The following is a 16,781-nucleotide window of genomic DNA, read 5'->3' as shown; positions in this document are numbered from 1 at the left end:
ATTTTGAGGTGTTGACGTAGTATTTCATAGTGAACTGTCAACTTTGATTTCCTCCATCTCCTTTCAGCACTCCTGCATTCCCTTTTGAGTTTTTTAATTTCCTCAGTTCTCCATGGAGGTGTGGGTCTTGTTTTGATTGTTTTGATTACAAGTGGAGCCACTGAGTCCAATGTTGACTTTATTTTATTGTTAAAGTTGTCAGTGATAAAATCGCAGGGTGCTGGTAAAATTTCGGCAGGAGTGCTCTGTAAGATCTGGATAAAATTTGCAGCCACTTCAGAAGTTAGGTAGCGTTTCCTCACTGTTCTCACAGGGGCCTCCCGCTGATTAAAACTGGTGATTGTAAAAAACACACAGAAGTGATCAGACACAGCCAGATCCACAACAGAGGGCGCACCAACCGACAGACCATAAGATATAACAAGGTCCAAGGTGCGCCCCCTGATGTGGGTCGGCTGCGTCACGTGTTGCTTAAAATCAAGGCAGTGTAAAAGGTTTAAAAATTCTCTGGACATTGAGTCTGAGGGAAAGTCCATGTGTAGATTAAAATCACCGGATATTAAAATTCTGTTAAAAGAGGTATGAATAATTGATAAGAGCTCAGAAAACTCACTAATAAAAGAAGTAGAATACTGGGGTGGTCGGTACACAGTTATACAGAGGATCGGTGGGCTGCTAAAAACGAAGGCATGGTATTCAAATGATGAGTAGCTGTTAAAATTGACTTCGTTCATGTGCATGTTGGTTTTTGTGATTGAAGCAGTACCGCCCCCTCTTTTGCACCCCCTGGTTGAAAATTAAAAGTTAAAATTGGGTGGGGAAGCCTCGGTGAGAACAGCAGGTGCGTCAGTGCCAAGCCACGTCTCCGTAAGGAGAATGCTGTCCAGGTTATTATCTAAAATTATGTCATTTATAATAAAAGATTTGTTTAAAAGAGAGCGCACGTTCAACACAGCCATTTTAACATCTGTGATGAACTTGCGCTCATCACATTTTTCCAGTGGAATATTGAAAACACATTTTGATCTAAAAGTAGTCCTGGGTCTCCTATGTCTGTGTGAAATTATGGTTTTGATTGTGTAAAGTGAGGGAGGGGCATGTATGATGTAGGTGGGGGTGGGTGAAGGTGAGTGTGAGTGTGAGTGTGGGTGAGGTGCAGAGGGCGTGTGTATGGGTGTAGTGAGTCAGGAGGTGATTGTGGTGCAGGACCGGACTGTCAAGTCAATGTTTACTGATAAAAGCCGTGACCCCTCCTGGTTTGGGTGTAGGCCGTCTGTTTTAAAAAGGTGGGGTCTGTTTAAAAAAGCGATAAAATTGTCCACATATGGAATACTTTTTCCCAGGCAGAATCCCTTTAGCCACAGGTGCAGCTGGCGGAGGCGACTGGTGGTGATGTCACCATAGCGCGGCGGGGGAAGCGGGCCGGAAATAACCAGTCGCTTCCCCGTGACCAGCATGCGGTCCACCATGGACCTGAAATCCCGCTTGAGGATCTCGGATTTCTGGTCTCTGAGATCATTGATGCCGGCCTCCAGGACCAGCGTGGAGGCTGAGCTGTGCTGAGCACACAACTGGAGGGCGGAGGACTCAACCTCCTTGACGCGGGCTCCGGGGCGGCAGAAGGTCCGACCATCATGTACCGACACGTGTCTGACCATCGAGGTCCCGACGACCAGCACAGAGGGGGTGCGCTGCTCCACAGCTGCCTGGAGGTGCGCCGATGGCGGGGCGAGACCCAGGGTTGGTGGCGCCAGCCCGCGGTTGCTCCTGGCCGAGATGGAGAAGAGGGGCCAGGCTGGACACGCGGATCCCGGTTGCTGTGCTGGCGAGAGCCATGACCAGCTGGGTGGACAGGTCGCGGAGGCGAGCTGGAGCACGCTCCCATGGGAGGGAAATACTGCAGGCTCAGGATGTCGTACCTGTTCTCCAGCGGTAGATCCAGAGGGGGAGATGGACGGGCCCCGGCGCCCCTGGTCACCGCTGACCAGGATTCCCTCGCCTTGAGTGGCGTTGAGCTCACCGGTGCTGGAGCCGCCGCTCCATCCTCCCTGATGGAGCACTGCCACTCCGGGGGACGAAGACAGGAGGTGGAGGGTGCTGATGGCTTGGGCTTGGCGCCCTGGTAGAGCCAGCGGAGCTCGGCGAGTGCTGGTGCCGGAGATCTGGTGGTAATGGAGCCGGTCCACGGCAGGGTGGTGTTGTCCGCGGCATCATGCTCCGGTTACCAGCGCCGGATGCCCTCATGTGGGCGATAACTTTTGACTGGGTCGAGGCGACGGTGGAGAAGTCCATAAGGATTTTGTCCCTCTCCTTGAGGTCAGCCTTCAGGCTAGAGACGTTGTCCCTCAGTTTTGAGAGGGTGGGGAGACAGGACTCACAGACCGCCATCATGCTGCCGGCTGTGCCGAGGATCCGTCACCCCGGAACGCAGAACCACCACAGGGAGGAGGTGAGTTAAATCCCACTAAGTTAAAAGGTTTTATAAAAAACTTAAAATTACTATTACCTAAAATTACTGTGGGTTTAATAAACACCAGAGTCAACGCAGGAAACGAGCGTTGCGTCCTGCTGCGGCGGAGTCGCGTTTAACTCACTCGCGTTAACTGTCATCACATGACTACAGTCCCTTACTTTCACTGAGTGAGTGTATTCATCAAATCAATGAGTGGATGTGCCAAAATTTTCTTCAGCTTAATGCAGATAAGACAGAAGTGATTGTATTTGGCCCCAAAAATGAAAGGTCAAAGATCAGTGCTCAACTTAACTCCATGTCACTGACAACAACAGATAAAGCCAGAAATCTTGGTGTAATTATTGATTCGGACCTGAATTTTAACAACCATTTAAAGCTGATTACCAGATCAGCCTACTACCACCTGAAAAATATAACCAGAATCAAGGGTTGTCTGTCCAAAGAAGACATGGAAAAACTTGTTCATGCATTCATTTTCAGTAGGTTGGACTATTGCAATGGAGTCTTTACTGGCCTAAACAAAAAATCAATTAGGCAACTACAGCTGATCCAAAATGCGGCTGCACGAGTCCTTTCAAACACCAGAAAAATGGACCATATCACACCAGTCCTCAGATCACTACATTGGCTTCCTGTGAGTCAAAGAATAGACTTTAAAATCTTACTGTTGGTCTATAAAGCATTAAATGGTCAAGGACCAAAATATATTCTACATTTATTGACTCCATATGAAGTATCCAGACCTCTCAGGTCATCAGGGACAGGTCAATTGTGTGTTCCCAGAATCAGAACCAAACAAAGTGAAGCAGCTCTCAGTTATTATGCTCCTCACCTGTGGAACATTCTCCCTGCACACCTGAGGTCTGCACCAAGTGTCAGCTCATTTAAATCAGGGTTGAAAACATTATTATTTGCTACAGCTTTTACTTAAAGTAAATATATTTGCTCAATGGTTTTAATCATTTTAAATGCTAAATTATTGTCTTTTACTGGTGTCTGTTTTTAATTTTCCTTTAATTGTATTTTATTCTTATTTTATTTTTTATTTTTTGTTCTCTTCTAATCAAAATGTATGATTTTTATGCTTCTGTAAAGCACTTTGAATTGCCTAGTGTATGAATTGTGCTATACAAATAAATTTGCCTTGCCTTGCCTTGCCTTGCCTTGCCTTGCCTTGCCTTGCCTTGCCTTGCCTTCTGCTACCGATAGGTTATTTTATTCACAGACACGTGACAGGGCTCATCTCGCCCAATCATATCATGAAACACTTCCCCTCTTTTATGTCGGTAACGTAATTTGTTAGGATCTGCGAGAATGGAGAGAAAATGAAAAGGAGGTGCAGGGAAACTGCGAGAGAAAAAGGAGCTGGCTCTTCAAGTCAGTGCTGCAAAATGCACAAAAAAATTCTGATATGTTTGCCACAGCAGGGCGTTCCTCAGCTCCCATGGCCAATGACAGTGGTGGCGGCGACATTGCAAAGGGACATGCAGTAAAACCTGTGGTAAAATGGACTGCTTTCAGAACACTTGTAATGAGTAAAGCAACCCAATCCCTTGGTAAATCTGACAATGATAAAACGTCAATAACATATTTTTGGCTAATGTCCTATGGCCAGGTTAGTTTGTACTCTACACTGCATGAAAAACCACATTTTCGACCCGTAAATCCCCGCGAAGTTCGTTGATTTTCGGCGATTTACGGCAAGTTTACGAGGAACTTCGCCGGCTCCGAAAATCGTCGGAAACGAACCACCTGATTAACCACTGCGGGGGGCGTGGTTAATCGCGCCTTCGCGAAGGTGCGAATAGCTCTAATTAGCACATGAATGCTACCGACGTTGATCTGCTCAGGCTGGCCTGCTGACTTCACAAATTACCATTGGATGATTCCACAGGCATTTTAAAAGGAAACCATCATGTGATTGGATAGCAACTCCAATCACATGAGTGAGTGATTGGATGACAACTCTGCTGCTATTGGTCATCTGTGCGCCACAGATGAACACAAACAGTAGAAACAGTAGAACACAAAGAACACAGTTGACAGAAACTTTTTGAAAAAAAGTCTTTAATGAAATCGTGACACACACATTAACAAGGATCAAGCAAGGAAATTCAGTGACTACTGGGGAAAAAAAGCAAGGAAATGTGCAGAGGGGTTCACTGATAAGAGTCTCTGGGTTGGGCCATGCCGCTGGTCCATGGTGCATGAAAAAGAGTCTAAGGCCTTTGGAAATGCTTCTTTGCTGCCATGGTCATACTGAGTTGGCGCCTGTCGCTTTGAAGGGGACTCGATGCGAAGCCTCTTGCGGTGTGTCGCCACATACTTTGGGTCACTCTCCAGCCGATCTTGCAGTGTCTGGCAGAGTTTGGAGAGCTAGGACACTCCTTGCTTCCAGCAGCTGCAAATACAGGTATTAATATAATATTAGTACTGCTAAGAAACAATAACACGATAACATATGCGAGCATGTTTGTCAAAAACAATGCAGATAATAAATAAAATTCAGCCCATTTTTACATTGTTGTGAAAATAAAGCGGCATTCATGGGACTCTTACCCGCTTCCTTCTTTGTCTGCTGCGAGCTGAAATCTTCACAGTTGCTGCCTGAACTGAAAGAGCTGTCTGGGCATACCTGAAACTCCTCCACACCATCTCATAATATGTCTTACAGGCCGCTGGAAGAAAATATATATTGGTTTGAAATAATTAAGACAGGCTTCAGTAAAAACAACAAGAAACAACAGAAAGGGTTTAAAAGACTGCTGCCCACACCATCCATGTCTGGACTCCCAGTTAAAGTCACCATCAAATATGACGTCACCATTTCGTTGTGGGGCGAGTTTAGTCTGTAAAACACAAAAAGTACAGGTCATGCAACGTTTACATTTACTTATATTCTGCAGAATATTTCCTGTGTATTTTATTAACTTACCCCTGCTCAGGTTCATATCGCCTGTCGTTTCCGTCACTATTGTGCAGACGTTGCACCTTTTCCTTTAAAATACAAAATACATTGTAATGTTAAATGTAACGTGAACAATTACCAAACGTTCGGAACGTAGTGCAATAAGAATAATAAAGGTTTGGCGCCCTAAAAACTGCACAATGTGGTACTAAATGCTAACGTTACTTATGTAACTTACGCACCCGTCTCTTCATCTCCGCAGCTGCAGTTCGGTCGGGGCTGCTCCTCCAGAGCGAGCAGTCTGGCTTTTATCACGGTCATTCTCCTCGCCAACTTCACGATCAGCTGCGTTAGCAGCCGATAGAATCCACTGAAGACCCTCAGCAGTTTCTTCTCTAAATTGTTTGGACTTTTTGGATATGGTCGCTCCGCAGCCAGGCCGTCCACTCGTCGCAGAGGAGTGCCTTCTGGGATGAACTGAAGACAACGTCCGGCCATTGTATGAACAGAGTTAAAGTTTAGCAGGACACGAAACGTAACTGTTGAAATCCAAGCTCGATTCGCGTTCACAGACGCGCCGAGGTCGTTTTCTGCCGACGTCATTGCGTCAGAGGACATATGCGAGGTCGCGCTCTCGGAATTTCTCGCGAGACCATTTTTGTTGCGTAAATGAAAAACATGCTGTGATTTTGTTAGGTACTTTGATTTTCTAAATTGATTTTCTAAAGTGACATCATCGAAAATAAAAAAAAGAAAAGTTACTTCGGTGTATTCCCTTTTTATTCCTACTTAAAGAATCATCAGTTGACTGACCCTGCTGGAATTTTGCAAGCTAATCACACAAGCATTGTTCATCTGGTGTTGTGGTGGCAAAATGCAAAAAATTGTGACCAGTGTCCAAGAACTGTAGATGCTTTAATTTTCACAATTTTGATTTAGCAATTTAAGTGGAAAATTAAAGACCTTTGAGAGTCAGAACACTTATCCTGTATGTAACCTATAAAATTATTTAAACACACTTTTAAATCCTCATGAAAAAAAAAAAAATCTTTGTATTCTGTAGGCACAGAACACACACACACACACACACACACACACACACACACACACACACACACACACACACACAAAAAAAAATCCCAATTTGCATTTGTATAGCTCTGTAGCATTTATATTTGCATTTTAACACCTCATGGTCACAGTGGCTGAGGGAGAACTTCCACGGCAATTTACAGTGACGGAAATTGACGGAAATGTGACTTTTCATGCAGTGCTAGTTAGTTTGTAATACCTGTATACACAAGTTTTGTGTATGTAGCCCTCTCCCTCATTCATGTGTCATCATCCCTCTTAAGTTTTCAGTTTCTACACTGCTATTTTTATCTTGAAGATTAACCAATAATTAAATCTCTCTCTCTTGCTCTCTCAAACATACACACACAGAGTTCAAAGTTCATTCAGGAGTTCAGCTACATTCATCCTTTTGGACTCGGTAGGTTCACAATTTATTGAGTACTACTCTTGGAAGAGTTAACATCTGATCCATCATTTCTCGTCTCTATTCTTTTTTTCTTACTGCCTAAAACATATAGGTACACCCAATAGGATGAATTCTGCTTAAAGATCCATTGCTGTGATGGAGTGGTGGAGTATACTTTTTTGTAGTGTTAATAAATTACATTTACATTACATTAACATCCTTTTTGGAAGTATTTAATGTGTCCACTCTCACTGATTCCCGTTAACTCATTGCATGGCTTAAGGTACGTGGTTTTAAAGAGTTGCACGGTTGGTATACACATTCAAGAGACCGAAAGGACCAAAAAGGTGCGCATTATCTAATGTGGCGGGCCAGTCTGGTCCAAAATGTCAGGGCCGACGGAAGAAAGGGGGGCAGATTGCAGTAGAGACGGGGGCTGCTCGAGAACCATTACTGCCTACTGCCTCCAATTGCCAATCCCCTTCTGACGGGTGACCGCGGGCCCGGTCCGGTCAAAAAATAAAAAATACAGCTAAACACAGAACATCTGGCTGGGATCCCGAATGGCTTAATAACCACAAATACAGCCCTTGGTTGTACCACACTCCCCATGGTAAGTTTCCAATTTGTTGTTTAGCTTATATTTTTGTTCTGATTGAGCTTCTTTTTTATGGTAAGCAATAATGATGAAAATAACACAGACAGGCTAGTTTTCCACTAGAACCACTAAGGGGTCATTTTTCCCCAGGTATTGTCAAATGAATGTAACTCTGTTATAATAAAAGAATAAAAAACTTCTATATTTAATGTTTATTAAATGTTTAAATTATTTATAACTGATAGAATCTCAATTATTTGTAGGAAATTCCCCTACCACAATGTCTTGGTGAAGTTCTTCTCTAAACTGAGAAAAATCAAGTGCAGCACAGAACAATGCACACTGTGTGGTTGAAGTACCAATGTGTAATCAAGCATGTTCCATTTATATGCAATAAATGCACCTTATTAAGTCACCCTCTCCTTGTGATCTTGAATACAGTCTGGGTGAACAAAAATTTGAATGCAAATGTAATAATTGCAGAATTGCAGACTGCTTGCTGTGCCACCTGACTTAATCCAACTGTGCCAATACACCATCCCATGCATCTCGTCTGTTTAGGGTTTTTTCGGTGGGTGCCACTGGGCCTGAAAAAAATTCTAGGGGAAACACTGAAATTCTTATATTGTTATCATGATGTGGATATTTTTGATGCACTGTGAAATATTTATCTTGAATGTTTATTTGTATGCATCTTTTTAAAACAGATTCACTGAGCTGTAAGGAGTTCAAGATGATTAATAAAAGACCTTACACATCAGTCAACTCTCACGAATCGTCAATCCAAGGGCTGCTACACACTAGTCTTTCAAAAAAAAAAAAAAACACTGACAGACCTCAGCTCATTCACAACTCTGCAGTTTGACTATTAACCACAACTAAGAGTACAAGAGAGCACATTAGTTCAGTTTTATCTGCTCTGCACTAGCTTCCTTTAACATTTAGAACATATTTTCAGATCCTCCTCCTTCTTTACTGTACGCCCTCAAGAACACTGCGCTCATCTGCTGCTGATTTATTGGAGGTTTACAGAAACAGCCAAAAGAAAACTGGGGATGCAGCCTATGTCAATCATGCCCCAAAGCTCTGGTACACAATACCTATAGATATCAGGGGAACCAGTATACTTAATATTTTTCAAAGAAAGCTAAAAACTTGTCTTTTCACTTAAGCCTTTAAACTAGCAATGACTACCCTGATATAGGCCTTGAATTTTTATGCTTTGCCTCACACTAACGTATTGCTGCACTGCTTTTAAAATGTTGTATTTTACTTGATTTTATGCATTCTATCTATTTATACCTTTATTTTATTACTATTATTCAATGAGTTTTGTTTTCCACCTTACGCATTCTCTTTATTTTATGTTCATCCTTATTTTGTCTTATTTTTAATATTATTACCAAATGGGTTTTATTATCCATCTTATTCTGTTTTAATGTTCATTCTGTCGTTCTAATGCGAAGAACATAATGCACATGTCTTATTATTATTGCTGTTATTATCATCATTATCATTATTATTATTAACGACAGGGAAATATCAAACCGTTAAGCTCACAACAATGCAATCTTTTTGTTATCAAGACTTTGCTACATATGTTACATAGGAGTGTAATGTAGTGGAGAGCCACAGTGTGTTCCTGAGGCTGGCTTCAGACGATAAAATGCAACCCATCTGTTCTCCCACTGCATTGTATGTTCCTCCACTCATTTGGAAGACTTGAGAGCGCTCCCATGCTTGTTCTGTGATACACTCTAATTGGCTGTGAATGGCCCCTCGGTTCTCTCAGGGCAGCCTTTGATGAGCCAGGAAGACTGGCTGCTTAAGTGGCCTTTGAGTGAAGCTCTTCATGAGAGGCTGAAAGCATCCTGGCTACGCTGCTGAGAAATGAACATGACACTAACAGGATGACAGAGAAAATGAGATGCAGAAACATCAACTGTGCAGTCAAATGTGCCCCTTGTGACAAGAAAAAAACATAAAGTTGGAGGTCAGAGGGCGCTGACATGGCTTCAAGTGACACATAGGATTTCAACATTATGTCGATTCAAAGCCTGTTGCTGGTACTGATAATAGACACTCCTTTGCCAGTTTTTTAAGTCCACTTTCATGAAAGTTCTAATATTCAATTTTTAATGAAACATCATCAATCAATGTTCATTCTCTGATTGAACTTATACAACTCTAATGAAAAGCTATTACACTACTGTAGCACATTACTCAGTAATGTGTTAATGCTCAACACTGGTTCAGCTGCTTCAGAGCAAATACCAAAACATATATGAAACTATCTAAGATGATCATTACTCATGGTATACCTTGGTTAGTATAAATGGTAAATTTTGTAAATGATTAGTATAATTTTAACACATCATTACAGTGTCCATCATATGCCAAGAAAAACACTCCAGGAAAAACCAGCAGCATAAAGACACTGTGCTGCCGCCTCACCTCTACGACTTCATAATAATTTGGAGGCGAGCCTCCTCTCTGCATTAAATCAGCACCATGCATTAATTCTAATCAGCATGTGTAGCCAAGCTTGACCAGCAGGGCTCAAGGGGCTGTACCAAGTGTGTGTGTGTGTGTGTGTGTGTGTCTGTGTGTGTGTGTCTGTGCATGTGTGTCACATACACAAGGCCAGCCATGCGGAGCCAAGCTCTTCAAAGTTCACTGCAGTTGTCTTGCTGCAGCAGAGCTCTTTATGCACTAACAGAGCAGGTGGTCTCTGACCTTTCCAGCGGCAGTCTAAAGAGGAAATCGGACTGAGCTGTGGCCTTTTAATAAACACAAGCACAAAACACTGAATGCATATCAGCTGAGATTTACTGTTATTACCTTTATTCTAGTGAGATTTCCCATACATGTGATTCTGTGTGGTGGATTTGACTATGAATAATAATGTAATCTGATATCTAAACATGCATGGTGCTCAATAGTCTCATGTCTACTTAGGATTAATCTCAAACTGACCACAAATTAGACTTGATTTTATTATCAGTTCCTCTCTTTGATGTCAGTAAATGCTAGGGTTGGGTAACATTTACATTTGAACCGGTACCTGGAATTTGGTAACTCTAAGACAGAAAATATAAAACTAGGAGAGCATATTTCTCCCATATTAGCACTCCGCACTGGCTTCCTATAAAATCTATAATAGAATTTAAAACCCTCCTCCTTTCCAAGCCCTAAATGGTCAAACACCATCATATCATAAAGACACCATCATATCCTTCTTTCCCTCTCCATCCATACCGTATGTATTCATGTCCCATTAAAGCATGTCATTAACTGAGGTTCTTCACTTGGGTTTTTGTGCTTTCTCATCATGCAGGTTCCCATGGATCGTGCCAGCACCTGAATTGTGGATCATGGCTGCACCTACTGCCGTGGCCCTGCTTTACACCCAGTGCAACTAATCTATTTCTGTTATTAATAGATACATAGTATTGTTATGTACATATACTATCTTATATTAATATAGAAATATACTATACACTATATATTACACACATACACATATCATGAAGTTATATTAGCATATACTATCATATTATTAGTTATTTGTCAATTATTAAAGCTATCATTATAATAATCCTCGACTCCTCAACACTTACTTACTTTAGTGCTAAGGCAAACTGAATAATTCCTGCCGCTCCAGTTTCACATTCCAAATTATCCACACTGAACCATCTGAAGCTGGCTCCAAAATTTGCACCCGCCACTCACAAAATGCAAATAAAAAATCTCCCTCAGCAAATTAAATAAGTTAGGTCAGCAGCCATTTGCGGTTGCTTAAACAGGCCCACTTCACTACAATACATAATAATTAATCATGTTGCTGAGTCTTTTGTATCTTGAGACTGAGCTAGGGATGGGCATTGCAAATTAGCTTAGGCTATAAATGCTAAAGTGTGTGGCATTGATTTATGCTACATACTTGTGCCTATTCAAATAAACATTAAATAAATAAATGTTTTATTTTTAATGACTATGTACAACGGCGGTGACATGCAATGTATTACCATCAATAATTGTATCATAATTCTTTGACTGATCCAACATCACTACGGTTTGTACTAATTGTTAAAGACAGTTCCAAAGTATGTGGTGGCTCATTCCAGGACTAGATCAACCTAAAAGGAAAAAGGAAGCATACGGACATAAAAGAAATAATATCCGAGGCATGGCGCTTCACAGATAAATAGGTGAGGAGAGATTTTTTTTTTTATGACAGCAATGTCAATATAATTAGCTGCAGCGTTTGCCACAGGTACTTGACAATGAGCTTATGGTTTGTGTTTTTAATGACATCTTATGCCATTTTATGGTCAGCTGAAAATTATTTTGGGCATTTGTTTTTTCCAGTTTATCATCTATTGGCAGATTAATTTTGGAACATGAGCAGGGGAATTTTATTGTGAAGCAGCTACGAAATGCGATGTGTTTGTCACTGAGTTAACAGAGCTTGTTCATTAAAAATTGGTCTACACAACAAGATATGGACATATTCTGCTGTGTTTGATAAACAGGGAGAAATGTGACAAGAAACATCCACATTGGGGTGTTAGAACTGTGGTTCCCCAACTCATCATTGAGGTGAACAACCTCTTTCACCTTGCTATGGTGTGGAGAGTGCAGAACGGTATCCCCACCCCTATGAAAAACACCACAAATATTTATCTACCTTGGATTTGAGTGCCCAGTACTCCTCTGTGCCATATTCCACTTGTTTGAAAGCAGTCAGATAATCATAGCTGATGACTGCCGTCTGCAAAGAAACAGAGCAATGACAAGAGGAGTCAGCAGGTAGACTTTTCTTTTGAAAACTATTGTACAAATAAACATAAAATGAGCAAAAACAAATATATTTCAGTTCAGAAACTAACTATGCTATATCAGCTATAAAGTGTAACAACTGTTATTAATGGGATGACTTGGTTCCAAAAGGGACGAGTGACAGATTGGAGGATTGGCTAAACTATACATTAACAGCAATACCAGTGTGATGTCCATTCAGCTATTCAAAAATCACAACCACTGCAGAATACTTTTGGAAACTATATATATATATATATATGTATATATATGTATATATGTATGCATACAAACTATGGAGATTATGGAGATTCAGCGTGTTGCACTCGTGCTTATATTGATTTGTTTCATACAGTTACAAACGTTTGCAGAACTTATGAAGCATCAGAAGCGTTTGGCACAACATCGAGAATACTTTTTATGTTGTCGTCTGCCCAAATCTCCAAAAGACATTTCGTCTCCTCTTCACTCCATGTTGAGCACGACTCATTTTAAACCGATGGTCTGATAACGTGCTAATCTTTGGAGTTACCACACTAATCAAAACAAAAAACAATATTTCCAATAATACCCACAGCAATGGGAGCCTGTTGTGTCCAAAAAGGGATATAATTTTTAGGACTGGATTGGACCGAGCGCGACTGATTGCTTTCACATATCAAGCGAACCGCACCAGGGTTCGTTTGGAAGCGAACCGAGACCACCACTCCAGCTGGGTCTCGGTCTGGCTGTTTGGTCCGCACCAGAGTTCGATGGTTTGTATTCACACCAGCCCAAAAGTTCCACACCAACGATTTTTTTGGTTTGGTTCGAACCAAACAAGGCAGGTATGAATACGCCCTTAGTATCACAATGGTGATTCTGAAAAATTGCTATCATGAAGCTGGTTATCAAGTGGTTCAGCTAACTCTGGGTTTCCCAGTCCAGTTATAGGAGTGTTCATGTGACAGAGCCAGAGTTCTTAGTTACAAAGATACATAATCAGAACCATGAATGGAGTACTTAATAGGACATAACACCATTGGAGAAATTAGGTGAATTGTAAAAGCAACAGATATAACATTATCACATAAATAGAATAGAGAAAGAAACACTCAAAACAATAAGACAACAGTAAACATAAGGCTAAGGCTCCAAATAAGTACTACAAGCAGTACAGGCCATTTAAATATATCTGCAGTACTCAAAACAATGGAAATAAGTCTTGGGTGTGCTGAACTGTGTTTGTTTGTTAGAAGTTTTATTTAAACAGTGGACACACTGTTGTGAGCCCATCCTAACCAGAAAAATTACCATACAGGTCATCTTTACAGCTTGGTTATTACTACCTATATTTACATTCATTGTTAGACGATGACCTCTTGTGGCTGTAGAAATTCAAACAGGAGCAACGGAGGAAGCCAGGTGACATCTTATGAAGAGAATTTGGAGGAAGGCTCATGGATAGGTTAAACAAAAGCAAGACTTTCACCCAGGAGACCAGTTTGTGTCTCGTGTCAAACTGAAAGTCAACACTGACCCGTTTTAAGTGACATAACTTGCTTACAATATATTGTGTACATAACAATGACATGCCTATTTTCACTGAATTTAAAGTAATTTTGTTACCAAACCTGACCAGGTAGTTTTGTTGTCTGCACTTAAGAAGTTCAGTGTTTTAGGTATGTGGATATGTTGTAGGCTCCTTGTAGGAATGGCCCAATTTTTCCAGTGATCAAATTGGTCAGTAGCCAGGCTGTTGACACATTTTAATCTGGTCAGCTGATCTCTGAAGATAACCTGCTCCAGAGCAAGTGAGCCGTACAGTATAGGTTACCATGGTGATACTCCCTGCCAAACTGAGCCTGTTTCAAGGTACCTGAAAAGCCAAAAATCACTGGCTAACCTGCTGCTTACTTCATGATACACCCCTGAGCACAAAAACTAACTAACAAAACATCAGACAAAAACATAAAACATCTAAAATGAGCGGATGTATCAAATCCAGAATCCCCAAATGAAGATTGTCAGGGCAGAATTGTGCAGTAACTCACAGTGACTGCAGCTCGTCCGAAGCGGATCACACTTAGGTCATTGAGGTCCAGTTGTCTGTTGTAGAAGTAAAACCCAGAGGAGGCTAACACTGCTGTTGCCAGAGAGGAGACTTTGAGGAGTTGACCAGCCATCAGAGGCACTGTGGGAGAAGAAATGAGGAATAAGTCCTCATAGACTTCATAAAGTATGGAGATTATGAAAAAGTTGTAAAGCGCAGAAATGAGGTGAAAGTAGAAAAGACAGAAGCATTTGATCATTTCTTTTCAGAAAGCAGTCATGGGCTCATCTTTGGCTACCACCACTCACATAGACATAACACTTTGTCTGTACTTTCATGCACATCACAGCTAAATCATCAATTTCACAGTTCTGATAAATGCATTAGAAAAAATATTTCTAGAACTTTAGTTCAACAAATGTTTTAACATTATCCAGTCTTGCAACACCAGAGGCATATGGGGGGAGCAAGACTGTGGTCTGGTGAAAGCATCATAAGCACAGTGCTCAGCAGACTGTTTTCCGCTCCTGATTTTTAAACTGGGAAATATACCACTTTTGGAATAAATCTGAGAATTATGCTTCAATTTATATCGTGATAGATCAGCATTATAATCAGGTAATTATTTCTCACTACTAAGAGACAATCATAGCAACTTTTTAAGAGGCAGCTTGACAGACTTCATGTCTTGTTGATTTAAGAGACTAAAGATGTGAAAGTGGCCGGAGTATGAAGACCCTTAATTTACAATGCTGTAATGTTTAAAGGGACAGAGGAAACCAGAACTCCCACACTAGTCAAGTCAACTTTATTGCCAGTGCTGCTATGTGCACAGGACATGCACAGAATTGACATATTGTTTCCTTCAAATCCTTGGTGCAAACAGCAATAAACATGAAATATAAAATGCAACAGAAAATATAAAATAAAAAATATAAAAGAAATCTACACAACAACACCACTTCCAGTAAAACATATAATCTCTTTATTTGCTAGACCAGAAGTGGTAGTGTTACCTGTCCATAGTTCCAGGGCCATAGCCAGGATTTTAGAAATACTAAGGTCATAAGTGAAAGGCCAACATTTCCAGAGAAACTGAAGACATGTCCGCGGCATCCCCAATTGTAGCTCCAGCCCAACACAGCTCAAACTCTGAATTTAAGTGGTGTGAGGCATCCACAGGTATCTGTCTGGTCTTCCTAACTACTGCCCTGTTAAATACCTCACAGATTTGTCGCTGTGGCTGACCAACCACCTTCCGTGCAACATTGACAATTGTGTAAAGCTTGTTTTTCTGCTTCACACTCAAATTGCCATACCAGGTAGCTATGTTGAACTGTAAAATACTTTCAACAAGGCCTCTGGATGTCATTTCCAGCATGTGTTGAAGCTCTTCAGCTCTACTAGCTCCCTTAGGTTTTGTTTGTATTATAAGTTCTTTTGCACCAATATCACTGTACATCACACAAACTAGCTAACATGAGTTGATCTGAAGCTACAGGCAGGGCTGCCAGGCAAAGTGCCTTGTCCTGACAGTTAAATTATCACACATTTTGCTTTTATTTGATGGGGGTACTTCTGGTTCACCAGCTCCATTGATTTTAGCCACCTGTGGTTTTCAATTTTCCACTTTGTTCCACTTGATTTTCAAAGTTCTTCGAAGGTTAAAAAAAAAAAAAAGGATAATGATCTGATTTCTCGTTTGCGGTTTAGAAGGGGGAAAGGCTCGTTTTCTCGTTGAAGCTTTTGACGGGAAAACGTTACATTACACAACAGTACAGCGACCTCTCACGTTAAAACTCATTTTCAGAACAGAACGTTAAGGGTACACGGCGACTGTTACCTAAGGGACACACTGTGTATTATGCAGATTGGCTGCGTTTTGCAACACGCGTGTTGAAGAGCAGATAAACACAGTCACGCCGCCGCATACATCTACACTGAACCATCAAATGTCAAAAATAACATTTCATTTAGAACAACAACCAAATGTTTCCTTACCCGTGTGTCCTCACGCTTTGCTTATCTTTCAGTTGCCGGTTTTGTTTTCACCTCTTTGCCACTTGTTCGAGCGAAGAATTCTGGTTAACGTAGTGCTATAAGAGTTGAAGCCTGCTAAATTTTAATTTGCTACCACACTAACGCGACAATGAGATATAGAGATATTACCTTTACTGTGCCCATGAATACGACCCGACTGTATAAAATAATATCGCAAAATTGTAAGATTCAACTCTTGCTGTTCATAGTAGATTAAAACTACACCTCGGGCGAACACAATGTCGCCGCTCATATACGTCACACAGGGTCAGCTGCATACGCTTCCTCTCCTCGCGTCTTAGGGTGCTTTTCATTACATAAATTGGTCTCCTCGTCTCCTTCATTCGCTTCCTCTCCTCGCGTCTTAGCTCCGCCCAGCGAGGACATGAAAGAGGGATGCGAGGAAGGGACGTGAGGACGGAGGAAACG

General features: G+C 41.4%; 1 protein-coding gene across 1 annotated transcript in view; it reads right to left on the bottom strand.

The window, feature by feature from the left end:
• Window positions 1–16,432, bottom strand: part of adck1 (aarF domain containing kinase 1) — a 137,591-nt gene extending 121,159 nt beyond the window's left edge. The window contains exons 1-3 of the mRNA XM_070978870.1: window positions 16,314–16,432; window positions 14,314–14,453; window positions 12,150–12,233 (exon numbers count right to left, since the gene is read on the bottom strand). Coding sequence (XP_070834971.1) covers window positions 12,150–12,233; window positions 14,314–14,445 — 216 coding nt within the window. The 5' untranslated portion in view covers window positions 14,446–14,453; window positions 16,314–16,432. The remainder of the gene's footprint in view (window positions 1–12,149; window positions 12,234–14,313; window positions 14,454–16,313) is intronic.
• Window positions 16,433–16,781: the final 349 nt, after the last annotated feature.

The sequence above is a fragment of the Chaetodon trifascialis genome, chromosome 14, assembly GCF_039877785.1.
Source record: "Chaetodon trifascialis isolate fChaTrf1 chromosome 14, fChaTrf1.hap1, whole genome shotgun sequence".
In the NCBI taxonomy this organism is placed as follows: Eukaryota; Metazoa; Chordata; class Actinopteri; order Chaetodontiformes; family Chaetodontidae; genus Chaetodon; species Chaetodon trifascialis.
This window is presented reverse-complemented; position numbering and strand designations above follow the sequence as displayed.